At 42.0% G+C, this 22,086-nt stretch overlaps 1 protein-coding gene across 2 annotated transcripts in view; it reads left to right on the top strand.

Annotated features, from left to right (window-relative positions):
• The window catches only part of rai14 (retinoic acid induced 14), a 48,796-nt gene that overhangs the window by 10,479 nt on the left and 16,231 nt on the right, over positions 1-22,086 (top strand). For both annotated transcript variants that reach the window (XM_084159487.1, XM_084159488.1), the window contains exons 3-5: positions 10,953-11,083; positions 16,868-16,956; positions 17,454-17,518. In XM_084159487.1, coding sequence (XP_084015613.1) covers positions 10,953-11,083; positions 16,868-16,956; positions 17,454-17,518 — 285 coding nt within the window. The remainder of the gene's footprint in view (positions 1-10,952; positions 11,084-16,867; positions 16,957-17,453; positions 17,519-22,086) is intronic.

Here is a 22,086-nt window from a genome sequence, read left to right as displayed (position 1 = left end):
TTAGCAGATGCTCTTATCCAGAGCGACTTACAGGAGCAATTAGGGTTAAGTGCCTTGCTCAAGGGCACATCGACAGATTTTTCACCTAGTCGGCTCGGGGATAAGAACCAGCGACCTTTTGGTTACTGGCACAACACTCTTAACCACTAAGCTACCTGCCGCCCCATTTAAAGTGATACTATCTGGTTTGACAACAACCGTTCTTTTTTGAGAAGTCACTTATGTCTCAGAGAGAGTAATGATGTTGGGTTTTGACAGACACGTCGAGGGGGAGCGGTTCACAGTCCTTACATAAAGTAGTCCCCCTGTACACCATACTGTAACCGGATTCATCAGGGATAGGGCTGTTCGGAGGAAAACATTACAATAATAACCTTTAAAAAAATACTGTTAGGGTAATTCATGGCAAATCTAGTCTATATTTTGCATGTAATGTGGCCAAAAGGGAGTACTTTCTCTATCAGTATGCTATCCTACTGCCAGGCTATGAACAGACACCATTGTGTAACGATTTAGGGGGCAGAGTTAATGCTTTTCACAGGGTTGACTGGCCTATTGTATAGGAGATGGTACATTACATGTTTAACCTGCCTGTGGGCTGACACACCATACACAGTTACACATTGTCTGTACTCTGGGGTTTAGGTTGGGAGACTATCATGGTGCTAGTTTCATAGACAGATGAAACAATCAATTTGTTGAAAATCCCAAATTTGAATTATTGCATCAGATCAAACCCGAATAATATTGTGAAAATGTTTCATTAGTTGATTTTGGAACACTACTCAGATTTTTTTTAACACTACTCAGAGGACAACTGTTCCCGCCCCTCTCGTTCCCCTGAGGAAGACCTGTTAGAGATAAGGGCTGAATGTTTACTCTTGGAAGAGGGTGGTTATGTTTGTCCCATGTCTTTCTTTACCCTGATGGTCATTTAGCCACACATTTTAAGTGTTTCCTGTTTTTACAGGGCCTGGCCCTGACTCAAGAGAGACCCCAGACCAGCCGGTAGCTGCTGGGCCGTTTTACATAATATTTCTTTCAGCTCTGGGTTTATAAAGGGATGTGGCTAGTCATGTTTTAGTTTTATACGCATCGAAATCCAAGTGAAAATCTTTTTTTGTTTTGTTTACCCTTTCACTTTTGCATTAGTTTGAGTGCATCGCATCTTCCTCCAACCACTCACTCAAACTGATCATCTGTCTCCATGTTAGACAAAAGAGCATATTCCAGCCCAAGTCGATCCATGCCTTCACTAGTGTGATCCATGTACTTCTACTGATGGACAGTGGCCTAATCTGTAGCTAGTGTTTCCATTCTTTGGGAGGGGGCTGATTCAGCTGGATGCCGAGTTAGCTATTGGTCCAGATTTGTTTTGAGTGTAAATCTGCACTAGTCCCCCATAAGTTGGCACTAAGCTCTGAGCAGGGAGGAGTCTCGTGCCTCGCATGACTTATGTGCAAGGGCTGATACATACACGTTTTACTGTGGTGAGTGAGTGTACTATATAAGTGGTGCAGTGGTCTAAGGCACTGCATCTCAGTGCTTGAGGCGTCACTACAGACCCCCTGGTATGATTCCAGGCTGTATCACAACCGGCTGTGATTGGGAGTCCCATAGGGCGCGCACAATTGGCCCAGGTTTGGCCGTTGTAGGCCGTCATTGTAAATAAGAATTTGTTCTTAAATGACTTGCCTAGTTAAATAAAGGTAAAAATTAAGTGTGTATTACTATTCTCTAGCATTTGCAAGCACTATTGTCACATTTCCTTGGGGGGTTTACTGTTGTGCATTTTATGGCAGTTTTATCAGAGGCACAGCATCCAGCCACAACCATATTACAGTGGTTTTTTAATTTGATCCATTCCATGGAATGACACTCCCTTTGAAATTTGAGCATGGCATTCCACTCCACTTAATCCACTACTGTAAATCTGTCAAATGTAATGTTATTAAGCAATCCTCTGTAGCTCAATTGGTAGAGCACGGCGCTTGTAACGCCAGGGTAGTGGGTTCGATCCCCGGGACCACCCATACGTAAAAATGTATGCACACATGACTGTAAGTCGCTTTGGATAAAAGCGTCTGCTAAATGGCATATTATTAAGGCATTCACATTCCACTGCAGCAATAGCCCACCTCCTGTGTGTCCGTTTCATCTATCGCACTAAACCGTACAGTCACATGATATTGTTCAGTGTTCTGTTTGGTTAGTTCTCCTAGAGCATGGTAGTGTTTTCATGTTTTGTTATCTTCTCCGTTCTACTGCAGTTCAAGTAATGCTGGTGGAACCACAGTTCCACAGACAACCTCTGGGTTCAAATGAAAGAGAACTGGGAACTGTGGATGTGGTTTGGAACTGCAGAGAAACTTGTCTTTGAAACCGTGAAATGTTTTTGCAGGCTCCAATCAACAACTTTCTTATAGACTATTTACTAAACGTGAATAAGGCCAGTCGTCCGACATGAGAAGACCAGTGTAGGCCTAATGGTCAGGAAGCTTATGTGGACTTTGACCCCAGTCTGTCAGAAGTGCAGAGTGAGGGGTCTTTAATGATGTTGGAGAACAGAGCAGACCAGAGCAAGCCTGCCACCACTTAAAGTAGCTGCACTGTGTCTCTGTATTCATCTGGAATCCCTGTTTACCCCCCTGCACATTCTGGCTGCAGCCGCTATAGTCTGTATCTGGCTGGCTGGCTGGCTCACTCCCTTACTGTACTACACACTGACTGACGATTACGGACTGTATCTTTGTCTGGCTCACTCCCTTACTGCACTACCAATGAGTCTGTTACTGACTGTCTGTATCTTCAAATCAAATTTTTTGGGTCACGTACACATACAGAGCATTCGGAAAGTATTCAGACCACTAGACTTTTTCCACATTTTGTTACATTACAGCCTTATTCTAAAATTTATTAAATTGTGTTTTTTTCCTCATCAATCTACACACAATACCCCATAATGACTAAGAAAAAACAGATTTTTAGACATTTGTGCAAATGTATAAAATGAAATAAACTGAAATATTACATTTACATATGTATTCAGACCCTTTACTCAGTACTTTGTTAAAGCACCTTTGGCAGCGATTACAGCCTCAAGTTTTCTTGGGTATGACGCTACAAGCTTGGCACACCTGTATTTGGGGAGTTTCCCCCAGTCTTCTCTGCAGATCCTCTCAAGCTCTGTCAGGTTGGATGGGGAGCGTCGCTGCACAGCTATTTTCAGGTCTCCAAAGATGTTCAATCGGTTTCAAGTCTGGGCTTTGGCTGGGACACTCAAGGCTATTCAGAGACTTGTCCCGAAGCCACTCTTGCATTGTCTTGGCTGTGTGATTAGGGTCGTTGGCCTGTTGGAAAGTGAACCTTACCCCAGTCTGAGGTCCTGAGCGCTCTGGAGCAGGTTTTCATCAAGGATCTCTCTGTACTTTGCTCCATTAATCTTTCCCTCAATCCTGACTAGTCTCCCAGTCCCTGCCGCTGAAAAACATCCCCACAGCATGATGCTGCCACCACCATGCTTCACCGTCGGGATGGTGCAAGGTTTCCTCCAGATGTGACGCTTGGCATTTAGGCTAAAGAGTTCAGTCTTGGTTTCATCAGCCCAGAGAATCTTGTTTCTCATGGTCTGAGAGTCCTTTAGGTGCCTTTTGGCAAACTCCAAGCGGGCTGTCATGTTCCTTATACTGAGGAGTGGATTCCGTCTGGCCACTCTACCATAAAGGCCTGATTGGTGGAGTGCTGCAGAGATGGTTGTCCTTCTGGAAGGTTTTCCCATCTCCACAGAGGAACTCTGGAGCTCTGTCAGAGTGACCATCGGGTTCTTGGTCACCCCCCTGACCAAGGCCCATCTCCCCCGATTACTCAATTTGACCGGGCGGCCAGCTCTAGGAAGGGTCTTGGTGGTTCCAAACTTCTTCCATTTAAGAATGATGGAGGCCAATGTGTTCTGGGGACCTTCAATGCTGCAGACATTTTTTGGTACCCTTCCCCAGATCTGTGCCTCGACACAATCCTGTCTCGGAGCTCTACGGACAATTCCTTCGACCTCATGGCTTGGTTTTAGCTCTGACATGCACTGTCAACCGTGGGACCTTATATAGACAGGTGTGTGCCTTTTCCAAATCATGTCCAATCAATTGAATTTACAACAGGTGGATTCCAATCAAGTTGTAGAAATATCTCAAGGATGATCAATGGAAACAGGATGCACCTGAGCTCAATTTTGAGTCTCATAGAAAAGGGTCTGAATACTTATGTAAATTAGGTATTTCTGTTTTAAGGCTGTAACGTAACAAATGTGGAAAAAGTCAAGGGGTCTGAATTCTTTCCGAATGCACTGTATTTCGCAGATGTTATCGCAGGTGCAGGGAAATGCTTTTACAGTTGAAGTCGGAAGTTTACATACACTTAGGTTGGAGTCATTAAAACTCGTTTTTCAACCACTCCACAAATGTCTTGTTAACAAACTATAGTTTTGGCAAGTCGGTTAGGACATCTACTTTGTGCATGACAAGTAATTTTTCCAACAATTGTTTACAGACAGATTATTTCACTTATAATTCACTGTATCACAATTCAAGTGGGTCAGAAGTTTACATACACTAAGTTGACTGTGCCTTTAAACAGCTTGGAAAATTCCAGAAAATGATGTCATTGCTTTAGAAGCTTCTGATAGGCTAATTGACATAATTTGAGTCAATTGGAGGTGTACTTGTGGATGTATTTCAAGGCCTACCTTCAAACTCAGTGCCTCTTTGCTTGACATCATGGGAAAATCAAAAGAAATCAGCCAAGGCCTCAGAAAAAAAATTGTAGACCTCCACAAGTCTGGTTCATCCTTGGGAGCAATTTCCAAATGCCTGAAGGTACCACGTTCATCTGTACAAACAAAAGTACGCAAGTATAAACACCATGGGACCACGCAGCCGTCATACCTCTCAGGAAGGAGACGCGTTCTGTCTCCTAGAGATGAGCGTACTTAGGTGCGAAAAGTGCAAATCAATCCCAGAACAACAGCAAAGGACCTTGTGAAGATGCTAGAGGAAAAAGGTACAAAAGTATCTATATCCACAGTAAAACGATTCCTATATCGACATAACCTGAAAGGCCGCTCAGCAAGGAAGAAGCCACTGCCCCAAAAACCGCCATAAAAAAGAAAGACTACGGTTTCCAACTGCACATGGGGACAAAGATCTTACTCTTTGGAGAAATGTCCTCTGGTCTGATGAAACAAAAATAGAACTGTTTGGCCATAATGACCATCGTTATGTTTGGAGGAAAAAGGGGGCTGCTTGCAAGCCGAAGAACGCCATCCCAACCGTGAAGCACGGGGTAAAAATGAAAATGAAAATTATGTGGATATATTGAAGCAACATCTCAAGACATCAGTCAGGAAGTTAAAGCTTGGTCGCACATGGGTCTTCCAAATGGACAAAGACCCCAAGCATACTTCCAAAGTTGTGGCAAAATGGCTTAAGGACAACAATGTCAAGGGATTGGAGTGGCCATCACAAAACCCTGACCTCAATCCTATAGAAAATGTGTGGGCAGAACTGAAAAGGCGTGTGCGAACAAGGAGGCCTACAAACCTGACTCAGTTACACCAGCTCTGTCAGGAGGAATGGGTCAAAATTCACCCGAAACGTTTGACCTAAGTTAAACAATTTAAAGGCAATGCTACCAAATACTAGTTGAGTGTATGTAAACTTCTGACCCCCTGGGAATGTGATGAAATACATAAAAGCTGAAATAAATCATTTTCTCTACTATTATTCTGACATTTCACATTCTTAAAATAAAGTGGTGATCCTAACTGACCTAAGACTGGGAATTTGTACTAGGATTAAATGTCAGGAATTGTGAAAAACTGAGTTTAAATGTATTTGGCTAAGGTGTATATAAACTTCCGACTTCAACTGTATTTCTAGCTCCAACAGTGCAGTAATACCTAACAATACAAAACAATACACGCAAAATAATTATCAGAACGAGCAATATCAGAGTCCGGAATATAAATATATATGTACTTCATAGTTTTCACACCTCTTGACTTTTTCCACATTTTGTTGTGTTACAGCCTGAATTTAAAATAGATTCAATTGAGATGTTTTGTCACTGGCCTACATACAATACCCCATAATGTCAAGGTAGAATTATGTTTTTTGAAATGTTTAGAAATGTATTAAAAATTAAGATAGAATTCACAGCCCTTGTCCTTTCCACATTTTTGTTGTGTTATAAAATGGGATTAACATTTATTTAATTTGTATTTTTTGTACAAGATCTACACAACATACTCTAATGTCAAAGTGGAAGAAAAATTCTAACATTTGTAATAAAAAATAAATGGATGAAAAATAAAACACTTATCTTGATTAGATTATAAGTATTCAACTCCCTGAGTCAATACATGTTAGAATCACCTTTGGCAGCGATTACAGCTGTGAGTCTTTCTGGGTAAGTCTCTAAGAGATTTCCACACCTGGATTGTGCAACATTTTCCCATTATTCTTTTCAGAATTCTTCAAGCTCTGTCAAATAGTTTGTTGATCATTACTAGACAATCATTTTCAGGTCTTGCCATAGATTTTCAAGCAGATTAAAGTAAAAACTGTAACTCGGCCACTCAGGAACATTCACTGTCTTCTTGGGAAGAAACTCCAGTGTAGATTTGGCCTTGTGTTTTAGGTTATTGTCCAGCTGAAAGGTGTATTTGTCTCCCAGTGTCTGTTGGAAAGCAGACTGAACCAGGTTTTCCTCTAGGATTTTGCCTGTGCATAGCTCCATTCCGTTTCTTTTTTTTATCCTGAAAAACTCCCCAGTCCTTAACGATTACAAGCATACCCATAACATGATGCAGCCACAACTATGCTTGAAAATATGGAGAGTGATACTCAGTAATATGTTGTATGTTTGTGGCAAATCCAATAACACTTTGTATTCAGGACAAAAAGGGAATTGCTTTGCCACATTTTTTGAAGTATTATTCTAGTGCCTTGTTGCAAACAGGATGCATGTTTTGGAATATTTTCATTCTGTTTAGGATTCCTTCTTTTCACTCTGTCAATTAGGATAGGATTGTGGAGTAACTACAATGTTGTTGATTCATCCTCAGTTCTCATATCACAGCCATTAAACTCTGTAACTGTTTTAAAGTTACCATTGGCCTCATGGTGAAGTCCCTGAGCGGTTTCCTTCCTCTCCAGCAACTGAGTTAGGAAGGACCACCTATATGCGCTTGCATGTGCACCAATATTCTTTATAGGCCTAATCATAGAATTACACATAGAATCCCTATTAATTCAGTAGGATCTCTGTGGGCCTAGTCGTAAAGATTTGTCATTTTAACTTGTATTACCTTTTATTGTGGCATAAACACAACCCGTCATGATGTTTTCATCTGCTTGTAAAACAATCACTTCAAAGTTACTAGGCTTCCCACTCACGTTCATACACTCACAACATATTTCCAGCCTCCAAACAGTGGTGAATGAAAAGACACATCTGTTACACAAAACACCAAAAAGTGTAATGACATTTGGCGACTGTCATTAGGCCAGAATTGATGCATCCCCTGTTGTCCACACACGGCTCGGTGTCGGCCACTCATTTCTGCCTTGGCAAAATGTCAGTGTTCTCGTCGAACCACATCGCATTTTGGAGCGTAGGCTGTGCCACCCATTTTCAAGTCCATTCGCATTTTTCTCTGACATGCGGTAAAGATAAAAAGTGGTGTAATAGCCTACAGTTTTCTTGATATTTTGTTTTAGTTATTGTGATAGGCTCATGTTTTACCAGTACGGCGTACCCCCACTATTTATTTTTCCGGGACACCGTACCGGACTGTACCGCCTTACTTTCACCCCTGACTGTATCAGAGATTCAATGACCAGGAGATTGCATGTGATGAGCTGCTGTATTTTACAGCTTGACCTTTTCCCTACCCTCAGCTAGCTGGCTGCAGATAGCCTAGCCGACTGGAATAACACTGGCTATTCCCAAATCTCTTGCAGAGCCGTGTCTCGTTACGCTGCATACCCAAAATAGTGACAGAGACTACAGCAGCCACACCGGACCCTCTACAGTATCTAATCAGGGCTGGCTTTGCTGCTCTACTTTCCCCTGGCCCCTGCTGTGGCCCCTGCTGTGTACAAACTGCATGTCACCAAGTCCTCCACCAGCACAGCTCAGATGGTGCTACAACAGAAAGGGATAAATCCATTTATAAGCACAGTAAGCAGTAGGCACCACTGTTCAATCACATCCCATGGACAAATTCATGCAGTATAAATTCATTTTCGTGAGTACATAATGCTAGAAATGTTGATTTGACAATGTACCTTTTTTCTGTTCCTACAGTGTACAATATATCATATTTGACATCTGTAGGAGCCTTCAAAGGGCGTTTTTCTCCAGACGTTATACACTCAGTGGCCAGTTTATTAGGTACCCCACCCCCTTCACGAAAATGGTTAGCTCCTACAGACAGTGGGTCATGTGGCTTGCTATATAAAGCAGGCAGACAGGCATCCAGGCATTCAGTTACTGTTCGATTGAACATTCGAATGGACAAAACGAGTGACCTAAGCGACTATGAGTGTGGTATGATCATCGGTGCCAGGCGTGTCGGTTCCAGTAGCTCATAAACGACCGGCCTCCTCTAATAACATAGCCTCAACGGAAACTTGGCTTTGAAATAGCTTAGGAAAGGACACAATGGAATAGCCATCATCTCCTACCATCCATATACTGATGTCTGATAGACATCTTGACTTTTGATGACACTTCTATTGTAGGTTGGCCCTCAAATAAAACTGAATTAATACTACCTACCAGAGCAGACAGTTTCCTTCAGCGCAGCACATAAAGCTGAGTACATGAGTCATGCAACAAGTCACAAAGCATTGGTGCGGTTTGTTTTTGGTGTGGGAGGGAGTGCTAAAGCTTCTTGACTGGGGAGTGTTCTCAGTGTTATTTTTCTCCCTGTTAGGGAGGCGGACTGTCAGACTGATGGATAGTCCTCCTCTTGCGTGTAGAGTTGACTTTCAGAGTTCCCACTCTACTCACGTCACCTTACTTTTCCTCCTCCTTCTCCTCTCTCTCTCTCTCTCTGTCTCTGTCTCTGTCTCTGTGTCTGTCTGTGTGTGTGCGTGCGCGCACAAGTGCGGAGAGAATAGATACACTTTCTCCCTTCATAACTCACTTTCTCCCTTCATAACTCTCTCGTTCCAGTTTGAGCCTCCCATCATCCTAACAGTTAAGCCAGTGCCTTAACCATCCAAAAAGATGGAAGTGAATGGGTGGATGGCTACTATCATCGAGCATATGAGCATGCCAGGCAGGGTAGGACAGAGTCAGTGTGGCCTGGCCAGGCAGTGACCTCCCAGGGAACATACAGTCCCACTATGAGGTCAGACTGGAGCCCTGTATGTCTTGACAGTCAGTCAGGATTACAAATGAGGGCAATTCGTTGTGAAAATGGACTGTAGCCGAGTTAGAAAAACAATCCTCCCGTTTTTGGACATTAGTCATTTTCTGGGGTCATTTCAACAACTCCATGGGGCCTCATTTATCAAAGGTGCGTGCGCACAAAAAGATCACAAACCTTTCACAATTACATGCACATGGCCAATTATGCAAGTTAGGCGATGACGTCATTTAGCGACTTCTAGCGACTTTTAGGACAGCCAATAGCTACTTTCCTTACTGAGGAGTTGACAACACTGGACCGGTAGCCTATGACAGTATGGGTAGGCTACAGTATTGCTGTGCGATAGGAGCGCGAGTCAGCGCGACAAAATATCCTGTTTTGAACAACAATTCGTCTTTTGCATAGAGTGTGCAGTGTAGCGTTTACTTTTAAATTGTTCAATAGACAGTTAATCTTGCAGAATTCACGGCCAGTGTTTGGCACTCGCTGAACACTGGCACTCGCTAATTTGTTGAAAAAAGTCACTGTAGAAGATTAAAACATTCTGCCCACACCTCTACAGAAATGTGATCAAATTTGCCATAGCGCTTTAGAAACTGTCATGGCCCAGTTCCAACATCTTCAAATCATACAGCCAATGAGGGATTTATGTTACCATAAAACGTGAATGGAGGGCGTTTTCCAGGCGTGGTTGTAACGCGAGCACAGAAATATAATATGGCTCTGATTTATCAATGAAAACATGCGTATATGTTGCATGCGACAGTTTGTTAAATCTCAATTATTTGTAGCGCACGCAAATCTAGAATCTCCATGTATGCCAGAATTTTGTTAGAAATGTACACACGGTTTATAATTGAGGCCCCTGGGCCCTGGTAAAATGAATGCCCTTGAAAATCTCTGCAGACAAGCTTTTATTTGAGCAATTTATTTCATGGGTTAGGAGCAGAGGGAAGCTGGCTCCCCTAGGCATTGTGTTTTCACAGTAATATGATCCAATGGATTCAGGCGAGAAAACATGGGATAGGCCTAAGTGTTTCGAACTGAATGACTGTCGTGCCATATAGCCAAGGTAGTCATGGCCAAAAATGTGTTAAAAGTGAAACAATCTTCTGTAAATGGTGTTGAAACAGCCTCCTGGTGCAGCTTGTCTAATGCCTATAAGCTATCATAATGCCTATAAGCTATAATTAAATTGTGTTCCTCAGGTTATGTAATTGAGAGTTCCCTACTTAAGGATTAAGTCTAAATGGGATAATCACCTAGACTAGATGTTACCAGAGAGACACGGCTGGCCGCGTTCACAGGCTGAATTGTGTTAGCTAGGTTCACTGTGGAGTAAAATCAACAAACAGCTATGACGTCTCTCATCTTTTATGCTGATTGTCTACAATGGGTAAGCGGCTGTGGTCTTTGCCACACAGGATGTGAACAGTAGTGGTAGAGTAGTAGGTACATTCAACTCTGTGAATCAGAAGCATTAACCTCTGTGATGTTGTTTCGTTCTCTCTCTCCTCAGGCCCATGAATGGAGCAAAAACGATGAGCGCCTCCTGGCAGCTGTGGAACATGGGGAGGTGGAGAAGGTGGCCTCTCTTCTCACCAAGAAAGGAGCCAGCGCGGTCAAACTGGACAGTGAGGGCAAGTCAGCGTGAGTATCGAGGGTTGAGGGATGGTGCTGGGCCACACACAGATTAGAAACGGGGAATTGGGACAGCTTGGAGATTTAGGAGGTGGGTTTTGCAAATTGAATTATGGGACAATTTGGAATATGAGTATAGTAATGTTTATTGTTTGAATCAATCCCATATTTGCTCTTCTTCCCCGGACCATCTAAAACTCCAATACTGATACTGTTTCAGTGCAGAATAGAAGTTGCAGTACATGGATATTCCCTCACAGTTCTATGAGGACACATCTACAATAGTTGATAATGATGGAATTGCCCCAGGCAACTGTTCAACTCGATAAGCCATAGTCCCTGTCACTAGTGGAGATGCTACTGAACTGAACTGCCCTAGATACCCTGTTGAAGGAGGGAATAAATAATGTGGAGTCAGATAAGGTTGAGGTTTTATCATGGTTAGAGAAAGTTAAAGAAAGTAATACAAATCACTGGTTCTTAATTAACTGTAACCTGACAAGGAATTGCTAAGTATAGCACCATATAATATAATGATATCTGTACGAGCATCACTGTCATCGTATATCTCCTTTCTTCCTTCTTGCTTTTGTCTATCTTTTTTTGCTTTGCCCTTCCTCTTATTCCATAATGAATATGTGCTAAAGTCTAAATGGCATCTATTGTTACTCATGATGGGGAAATGATTAAATTGGTGAGCTAATGATTCATAAAATGCACCCCACACACTTTTTTGGCGAAGCCAAGACCCATATGAATGTCTAGAGGAATTCCTGTGCCCTTCTCTCATTTCATGTGTACAGATCTGTGAGAATCTATGGCCTTTCATTGATAGCCTATTGAAAATAATATAATTCCCATTGTATAGAGTAGGGCATGGTCTCCTTTGTGTTTAACAAGCTCCCAAATACCACAAAGCGTGATTGTGTCCTGATATTGTCCTGATTTCTATAGGCTCTGAATGGACGTGACAGCCATGCTCCCACTTACTAGCTGGACCAGATAATGCAGAGGGACAGAATTAATGTTTGACCTCTTTCTGACAGTTGCTGACAGAGCACCACTGCCAGAGACCAGTGAAAGATGACACCACTGACCTAAATATATTTAGTAATTTACTTTGAGGGAGATTCGCTCACACCAGCCAGCCACACAATTAGGGCTGGGAATTGCCAGGGACCTCACGATACGATATCAAATCAAATAAAATTTTATTTTTCACATACACATGTTTAGCAGATGTAGCGAAATGCTTGTGATATTATAACGATACTTAGTTGCCGATACGATATGTATTGCGATTCTCACGATTCTATATGTATTACGATTCGAAACTGGGATTTTATTGCGATTTGATGTTCCAAAAATATTGCTCACTATATGTCTGCTGCAGAGAGACAAGAGAAAGCATGAGAACGAGTTTTGATCAGACAGGGAAATAAAAGGGCTGAAAACATGTTGACTCACTATTTAAAAAGAAGATGGAGAACAAGCTATAGGATGAAAACTACCAGAGTTTTGGCGCAGGTACAGCCAACTAGCTCTAGCTAATGCTAACTACAGAAGCCAAAAATATATGTTTTATAATATATTTTTTTAGAAATCGATACTTTGAGTCAAATGTCTATATAATATCGTCCAAAAATAATATTGCTATATGTAACTAGCGATTTCCCCTCTCCCATCACTACACGTGTCTTTTATGTCACTCGTACGAGGAGACCATTGTTTACATCCCTGACCTTCCCAGGTTTCCCAGAAGGTCACACACTGACTGGCATGGCATTCCCAAACAGCCAATGTTGCCATGGAGATACTGGAGACTTCTAATTAGTGCATCATGACTGGAATGGATGGAAACTGCTAGTGTCTGAAAGCACAAGATCTCTCATTATTATTATTATTATTATTATTATTATTATTATTATTATTGCAAAACACACACACACACAGACAATCACATGATAACTCTGTTGGTGTGTATGTGTCCTATGTAGCCTAATACATTAGGAAAATGTAACTAATTCAGTTCATTACATGATGTGTAATTGCAAGAACAAAGCCATTTTCTTAAATTAATATTGATTTATCGTTTTCTAGGAGTTAAATTGTGCCCTTCCACTAGTGCTTGTTATCATAAATTAATAATAATTGTTGACCTTGCAATTGATGTCCTGAGGAAGTGTTATTGGTGTTGAAATGTGGGCTCACAGAGGAAGCTGTTGGAGAATGCTTAATTACACATTTATTTATTTATTTTTATTTCACCTTTATTTACCAGGTACAGTGAGGGAAAAAAGTATTTGATACCCTGCTGATTTTGTACATTTGCCCACTGACAAAGAAATGATCAGTCTATAATTTTAATGGTAGATTTATTTGAACAGTGAGAGACAGAATTACAACAAAAAGATCCAGAAAAACGCATGTCAAAAATGTTATAAATTAATTTGCATTTTAATGAGGGAAATAAGTATTTGACCCCCTCTCAATCAGAAAGATTTCTAGCTCCCAGGTGTCTTTTATACTGGTAACGAGCTGAGATTAGGGGCACTCTTAAAGGGTGTGCTCCTAATCTCAGCTTGTTACCTGTATAAAAGACACCTGTCCACAGAAGCAATCAATCAATCAGATTCCAAACTCTCCACCATGGCCAAGACCAAAGAGCTCTCCAAGGATGTCAGGGACAAGATTGTAGACCTACACAAGGCTGGGATGGGCTACAAGACCATCGCCAAGCAGCTTGGCGTGAAGGTGACAATTATACGCAAATGGAAGAAACACAAAATAACTGTAAATCTCCCTCAGCCTGGGGCTCCATGCAAGATCTCACTTCGTGGAGTTGCAATGATCATGAGAACAGTGAGGAATCAGCCCAGAACTACACGGGAGGATCTTGTCAATGATCTCAAGGCAGCTAGGACCATAGTCACCAAGAAAACAATTGGTAACACACTACGCCGTGAAGGACTGAAATCCTGCAGCACCCGCAAGGTCCCCCTGCTCAAGAAAGCACATATACATGCCCGTCTGAAGTTTGCCAATGAACATCTGAATCATTCAGAGGAGAACTGGGTGAAAGTGTTGTGGTCAGATGAGACCAAGATCGAGCTCTTTGGCATCAACTCAACTCGCCGTGTTTGGAGGAGGAGGAATGCTGCCTATGACCCCAAGAACACCATTCCCACCGTAAAACATGGAGGTAGAAACATTATGCTTTGGGGGTGTTTTTCTGCTAAGGGGACAGGACAACTTCACCGCATCAAAGGGACGATGGACGGGGCCATGTACCGTCAAATCTTGGGTGAGAACCTCCTTCCCTCAGCAAGGGCATTGAAAATGGGTAGTGGATGGGTATTCCAGCATGACAATGACCCAAAACACACGGCCAAGGCAACAAAGGAGTGGCTCAAGAAGAAGCACATTAAGATCCTGGAGTGGCCTAGCCAGTCTCCAGACCTTAATCCCATAGAAAATCTGTGGAGGGAGCTGAAGGTTCGAGTTGCCAAACATCAGGCTCGAAACCTTAATGACTTGGAGAAGATCTGCAAAGAGGAGTGGGACAAAATCCCTCCTGAGATGTGTGCAAACCTGGTGGCCAATTACAAGAAACGTCTGAACTCTGTGATTGCCAACAAGGGTTTTGCCACCAAGTACTAAGTCATGTTTTGCAGAGGGGTCAAATACTTATTTCCCTCATTAAAATGCAAATCAATTTATAAAATGTATGACATGCGTTTTTTTGTTTTTTTTGTTTTGTTATTCTGTCTCTCACTGTTCAAATAAACCTACCATTAAAATTATAGACTGATCATGTCTTTGTCAGTGGGAAAATTTACAAAATCAGCAGGGGATCAAATACTTTTTTCCCTCACTGTAAGCCAGTTGAGAACAAGTTCTCATTTACAACTGCGACCTGGCCAAGATAAAGCAAAGCAGTGCGATAAAAACAACATATGGGGTAAACAAAACATAAAGTCAAAAATACAACAGAAAATCTATATACAGTGTGTGCAAATGTAGCAAGTTATGGAGGTAAGGCAATAAATAGGCCATAGTGCAAAATAATTACAATTTAGGATTAACACTGGAATGATAGATGTGCAAGAGATGATGTGCAAATAGAGATACTGGGGTGCAAATGAGCAAAATAAATAACAATATGGGGATGAGGTAGTTGGGTGGGCTAATTTCAGATGGGCTGTGTACAGGTGCAGTGATCGGTAAGGTGCTCTGACAACTGATGCTTAAAGTTAGTGAGGGAGATAAGAGTCTCCAGCTTCAGAGATTTTTGCAGTTCGTTCCAGTCATTGGCAGCAGAGAACTGGAAGGAATGGCGGCCAAAGGAGGTGTTGGCTTTGGGGATGACCAGTGAGATATACCTGCTGGAGTGCATACTACGGGTGGGTGTTGCTATGGTGACCAATGTGCTAAGATAAGGCAGGGATTTGCCTAGCAGTGATTTATAGATGACCTGGAGCCAGTGGTTTGGCGACGAATATGTAGTGAGGACCAGCCAACAAGAGCGTACAGGTCACAGTGGTGGGTAATCTATGGGGCTTTGGTGACAAAACAGATGGCACTGTGATAGACTACATCTAATTTGCTGAGTAGAGTGTTGGAGGCTATTTTGTAAATGACATCGCCGAAGTCAAGGATCGGTAGGATAGTCAGTTTTACGAGGGCATGTTTGGCAGCATGAGTGAAGGAGGCTTTGTTGCGAAATAGGAAGCCGATTTCTAGATTTAACTTTGGATTGTAGATGCTTAATGTGAGTCTGGAAGGAGAGTTTACAGTCTAACCAGACACCTAGGTATTTGTAGTTGTCCACATACTCTAGGTCAGACCCGCCGAGAGTAGTGATTCTAGTCGGGTGGGCGGGTGCCAGCAGCATTCGATTGAAGAGCATGCATTTAGTTGGAGGCTATGGAAGGAGTGTTGTATGGCATTGAAGCTCGTTTGGAGGTTTGTTAACACAGTGTCCAATGAAGGGCCAGATGTATACAAAATGGTGTCGTCTGCGTAGAGGTGGATCTGAGAGTCACCAGCAGCAAGAGCAACATCATTGATATACACAGAGAAAAGAGTGAATTAATGTTATCAGTCTGTTCTAGGCATATCAAACATGTTAGTCAGGCAAGTGTGTTTGATTAATGCCTTTCCATTCTGAGGGTAATTCATTTAAGCAGATACACTATGTAAGCTCTATTAAATAGTGTAGACACTTCATTTATCTAAACACTTGCTTATCCCAATTTTCCTATATTAGATCATCTGTGTTCATAAAAAAATCGGTTGTGTTCCAAAAAACTATTTGAAAGAAATGGTTTTGCTATCTCTTCCAATTAAAATAATAACTTTTCACAGCAGAACTGAGTATTAACAGTTGCAAACACACTTGGATGATTACTCAGTCTGACTACTTCAATATTTCTCTCACACGTCCTTGGATCAGTCAAAGCAATTTGGCAGAAAAGTGCACCAGAATGCTTGGAATCTGGAATCTGCTATGCTGTTTCCTTTTTCAATCATGTTCTTTCATAGTTGTGTGGAAGACATCCTCTATTGCGGTGGTAATTGCTCTGTTGTCATGTTCTTGAGTTGACTGGTCCTAGAGGCCATGCGGCTGCCTGTGTTCGCTCTGCGTGAGTGTGTTAGCTCTGTGAGTCTGCGTGATGGCCTAGATGCTGTATTTTCTGTTTATTCCTCCAATGACATGTTTAACCCCCACTGTACCGTTCCACTGTGTTAGACTGATCATCTTGTTGTTCTGTCCTGTCTCTCCCCATACAGTCTCCATGTGGCTGCCACCCGTGGTCAAACTGAGTGTCTGGCAGTCATCCTGGCCCATGGAGTGGACACATCAGTCATAGACACCTCAGGTTAGTGGACTGCATACCTCAGGGTTCCCCAATAGGTGATTTTATTTGGCACCTCAAAAATCTGTTGTTGGACATAAGACAAGACAAAATCACCAGGAAGTCATCTCAAAGTGATTTTAATGTATGACATATGTTCCCAAGTATTCCCACGCATAAATAGAGAGGTATATGTTATCGTGTCCAAGTGTAATCAAGGTTTGAAATTATTCTGTTTTTGTCAAATACTATATTTGTTTGGGATTCTTGCGGCCTACAAATTATTTATAACTATGCCCCCCGACCGTCCACTCAAAGAAAAATCACCCCCATAACATGTGAATATATCCTGAACATACTGTAGGTGAACACTCACCTATAGAACTAATCTGCCCAGAAGCTTTTCTCAAGTATGATTCTACTGCTAGTGGTTACAGATATTGACGTGAGACCAGCAGGGAGTTTAATTAAACTGAGGCTGCAACGGAAGATATCTCACCAGGATGTCTTTTACTCCTCAGGTTTTAGTGCTTTACACCTTGCTGCCAAAAATAACCATCAGGAGTGTGCCAAAAAGCTTATACAGGTAAGATGGAGCTGCTGAATGAATGAAACTGCAAACATAAATGATGACCGATTAACTCACTCACTGGCTGTATCGGATGAAGCCATTGATTTGTTTTCCGGTAGTTCATCATTATCACCCTTATTTATGGGTCATTTGTATGCAAGAGAGCTAAAACAGTTGTACTTTTTGTTGAATCACAATTTAAAAAGGGGCTCTCTGAACCCATGACCACCTCTCTATCCTTCACACAACTTTGATATGACCTCAGTTTAGCCATGAATATAGCCATGTCTGTGTTCATGCATCTGCAGGAACTTGTGCAAATCAACAAGTACAGTGGATAGCTGGTTCAAGTCCTGTTGTAGTTCAGGGATTTTTGTGTTGAACCCAGATATTAAGAATAAATAATGTGTGCATGAACTGTTGTTAGTCAGTATTTTTAGCATGTCATAATTGTGTGCGTGAAATATGATTTTATGAAGCTGTCAGACTCAATAGGTCCCGTGTAGCTCAGTTGGTAGAGCATGGCGTTTGCAACGCCAGGGTTGTGGGTTCGATTCCCACGGGGGGCCAGTGTGAAAATGTATGTACTCACTAACTGTAAGTCGCTCTGGATAAGAGCGTCTGCTAAATGACTAAAATGTGAATCTGTCACTTCAGTCACACTTTTGAACTGATGCGAAGCCAGTACACTTGACTTGTAACTAACCTCAACTATAAACAATGGTTACTCTCTCTCTCTTACTTTAATGTAGGCTATTTTTGCCTTGATTACCTCAGAAGCTCTATTTTCCCATGTGCTCTGTTTTTAATTAATCTGTGTTGCCGCAGTCCACAAATGCTAGTTGAGATTGTTTTTGTCCTATGGGGAAAACTAATGCTCTTTGTTGAATATTAGGAGTACAGTAAAACTTCTGGCATTAAAACTTCTGTAATTTAACCCCTTGACGGTTATGATGGGGAGAAAATCTGAGCTGTAAATTGTTTAACCTGTAGCCAAGGCTTTATAGCCTCCATTGCATTCTGAAAGTATTCAGACCCCTTGACTTTTTCCACATTTTGTTATGTTACAGCCTTATTTTAAAATGGATTAAAAAAATTTTTTTTTCTTCTCCTCATCAATCTACACACAATACCCCATAATGACAAAGCATAAACAGGTTTTTAGAAATGTTTGCACATTTATAAAACATATAAACCTGAAATATTACATTTACATAAGTTTTCAGACCCTTTACTCAGTACTTTGTTGAAGCACCTTCGACAGCGATTACAGCCTCGAGTCTTCTTGGATATGACGCTACAAGCTTGGCACACCTGTATTTGGGGAGTTTCTCCCATTCTTCTATGCAGATCCTCTCAAGCTCTGTCAGGTTGGATGGGGAGCGTCACTGCACAGCTATTTTCAGGTCTCTCCAGAGATGTTCGATCGGGTTCAAGTCCGGGCTCTGGCTGGGGCACTCAAGGCTATTCAGAGACTTGTGCCAAGGCCACTCCTGCGTTGTCTTGGCTGTGTGATTAGGGTCGTTGGCCTGTTGGAAGGTGAACCTTCACCCCAGTCTGTGGTCCTGAGCGCTCTGGAGCAGGTTTTCATCAAGGATCTCTCTGTACTTTGCTCCGTTCATCTTTCCCTCGATCCTGACTAGTCTCCCAGTCCCTGCCGCTGAAAAACATCTCCACAGCATGATGATGCCACCACCATGCTTCGCCGTAGGGATGGTGCCAGGTTTCCTACAGATGTGATCCTTGGCATTCAGGCCAAAGAGTTCAATCTTGGTTTCATCAGACCAGAGAATCTTGTTTCTCATGGTCTGAGAGTCCTTTAGGTGCCTTTTGGCAAACTCCAAGCGGGCTGTCATGTGCCTTTTACTGAGGAGTGGCTTCCGTCTGGCCACTCTACCATAAAGGCCTGATTGGTGGAGTGCTGCAGAGATGGTTGCCCTTCTGGAAGGTTCTTCCATCTCCACAGAGGAACTCCGGAGCTCTGTCAGAGTGACCATTGGGTTCTTGGTCACCTCCCTGACCAAGGCCCTTCTCCCCTGATTGCTCAGTTTGGCCAGGCGGCCAGCTCTAGGAAGAGTCTTGGTGGTTCCAAGCTTGTTCCATTTAAGAATGATGGAGGCCACTGTGTTCTTGGGGACCTTCAATGCTGCATGATTTTTATGTTACCCTTCCCCAGATCTGGTCCTCGACACAATCCTCTCTCGGAGCTCTACGGACAATTCATTCAACCTCATGGCTTGGTTTCTGCTCTGACATGCACTGTTAACTGTGAGACCTTTATATAGACGTGTGTGCCTTTCCAAATCATGTCCAATCAATTGAATTTACCACAGGTGAACTCCAATCAAGTTGTAGAAACATCTCAAGGATGGTCAGTGAAAACTGGATGCACCTGAGATCAATTTTGAGTCTCATAGCAAAGGGTCTGAATACTTATGTAAATAAGGTATTTCTGTTTTTTATTTGTAATACATTTGCAAAAAAATCTAAAAACTTGTTTTCGCTTTGTCATTATGGGGTATTGTGTGTAGATTGATGAGGAACATTTTGTATTTTATCCATTTTAGAATAAGGCTGTAACTGTGGAAAAAGTCAAGGGGTCTGAATACTTTCCGAATGCAATCTGCCACAATATCAATGTTGCCAGCTAAGGTATACGAGGAGATAGTAGGCCTAGTTGGACAAGGCTATCTGAATGTGCACATGATGGAAGTTGGAGGTAGCCTAAATATTAATTATTTAATAGAATAAAAAAATGCACTGACTATTATGTGACTAAAATGGCTGTGACTACAACTACACTAAAATTGTCCAGAGTTTTAGTCGACTGATAATAACTAAAACTAACTATGGATGATATTACTAAAATGTATTTGTCACACCCTGGCTCTGGGACTCTATTTGTTGAGCCAGGGTGTGTTTATTCTATGTGTTATATGTCTATGTTGGGGGTTCTAGTTTGTCTGTTTCTATGTTTGCCTGAGTGACTCCCAATCAGAGGCAACGAGTGTCAGCTGTTTGGCTGGTTGTCTCTGATTGGGAGCCATATTTAAACTGTATGTTTTCCCTTGGTGTTTGTGGGTTTTTGTTCCGTGTTCGGTCTTTGTCACCGTGGACTTCACTAGTCGTTTATTGTTTTGTGCTTTAATATAATAAAGTAACATGTTCGTTCATCACGCTGCGCATTGGTCTACTTCTCTCCCTGACGATCGTGACAGTATTTTAAGACTAAAACTCAATCTAAAATAGCTGTCAAAATGAACTCTGCTGTGAGTGTGTCTTAATGCTAATATCAGTAATTCTATTCTATATATTTTTTTTAGAGAATGGATCTTCCTTTTCCCCCCCAAAGTTGTACAGTACCATCTGAATTCAAAGCTTGAGTGTAGCAATTCTGTACTAAAGCAGTTTTTGTGATCTATACATAGCCTATCAACAACTGAGTGAACTATTTTCAGTGGGTTCATTTTAAGTGTCTCCATGAGATTGAGACAATTTTCTAAACATTTGGGAAGCTGAAGTCAGATTTAATACATATCCTTCCCTCTCTCTGGTAATGCCTGTCACTTGAATGGCCAGCTAAGCCACTTGCCCATACAGATTGACTTGACACACTGTCGGAAATCTGATGCAAGGGCACTCCCATTAACTCCAAATGAAAATGCGTCTAGAAATAGCTTACCTACTCTTAGTTAACACAGTTCACTAAAGGGGAACAATGGTGCCTAAACCTCTCTGGCTTAGTGTGGGACTGTCTGTGAAAGTGAGCACCTCTCTCACTCAGGGAGAGCGAGGTAGAGCTAGAGCGAGAGCTACGTCGCAAGGTTATGCGCCCCTCACTGAGCGCTAGATAGAACTTTGTGGAAGACAGAAAATATGCAGAACAAAATGAACTTTCTGTCACAGCAAACATACTCCATTTGGGAAGCCCAATCGATTGTGACATATACATTTTATGTGATTTAAATTTGGGTCACAGGTTCACAATTTTACCTTTTCTGAAATCTCTGCCAAGCAAGCAGGAAACAGTAGCCCACCGTGGGCTTACTGCACGCGCAACAGCACACACACACGAGGAAACTTCTCATAAACACAACACTGTCACTGACAGTTTTCAAAATATACTGAACAAAAATATAAACAAAACATGTAAAGTGTTGGTTTCATGAGTTCAAATAAAAGATCCCAGAAAATCTTTATACGCACAAAAAGCTAATTTCTCTCAAAGTTTACATCCCTGTTAGTGAGCATTTCTCCTTCGCCAAGATAATCCATCCACCTGACAGGTGTGGCATATCAAGAAGCGTGATCATTACACAGGTGCACCTTGTGCTGGGGACAATAAAAGGCCACTCTAAAATGTGCAGTTTTGTCACACAACACAATGCCACAGATGTCTCAAGTTTTGAGGGAGCGTACAATTGGCATGCTGACTGCAGGAATGTCCACCAGAGCTGTTGACAGAGAATGTAATGTTCATTTCTCTACCATAAGCCGCCTCCAACGTCATTTTAGAGAACTTGGCAGTACATCCATCCGGCCTCACAACCACAGACCAGGTGTAACCACGCCAGCCCAGGATC

This window comes from Coregonus lavaretus (assembly GCF_964263955.1).
Source record: "Coregonus lavaretus genome assembly, chromosome: 4".
NCBI lineage: Eukaryota > Metazoa > Chordata > Actinopteri > Salmoniformes > Salmonidae > Coregonus > Coregonus lavaretus.
Note: the sequence above shows the minus strand (reverse complement) of the source record. Positions and strands in the feature narration are given on the sequence as shown.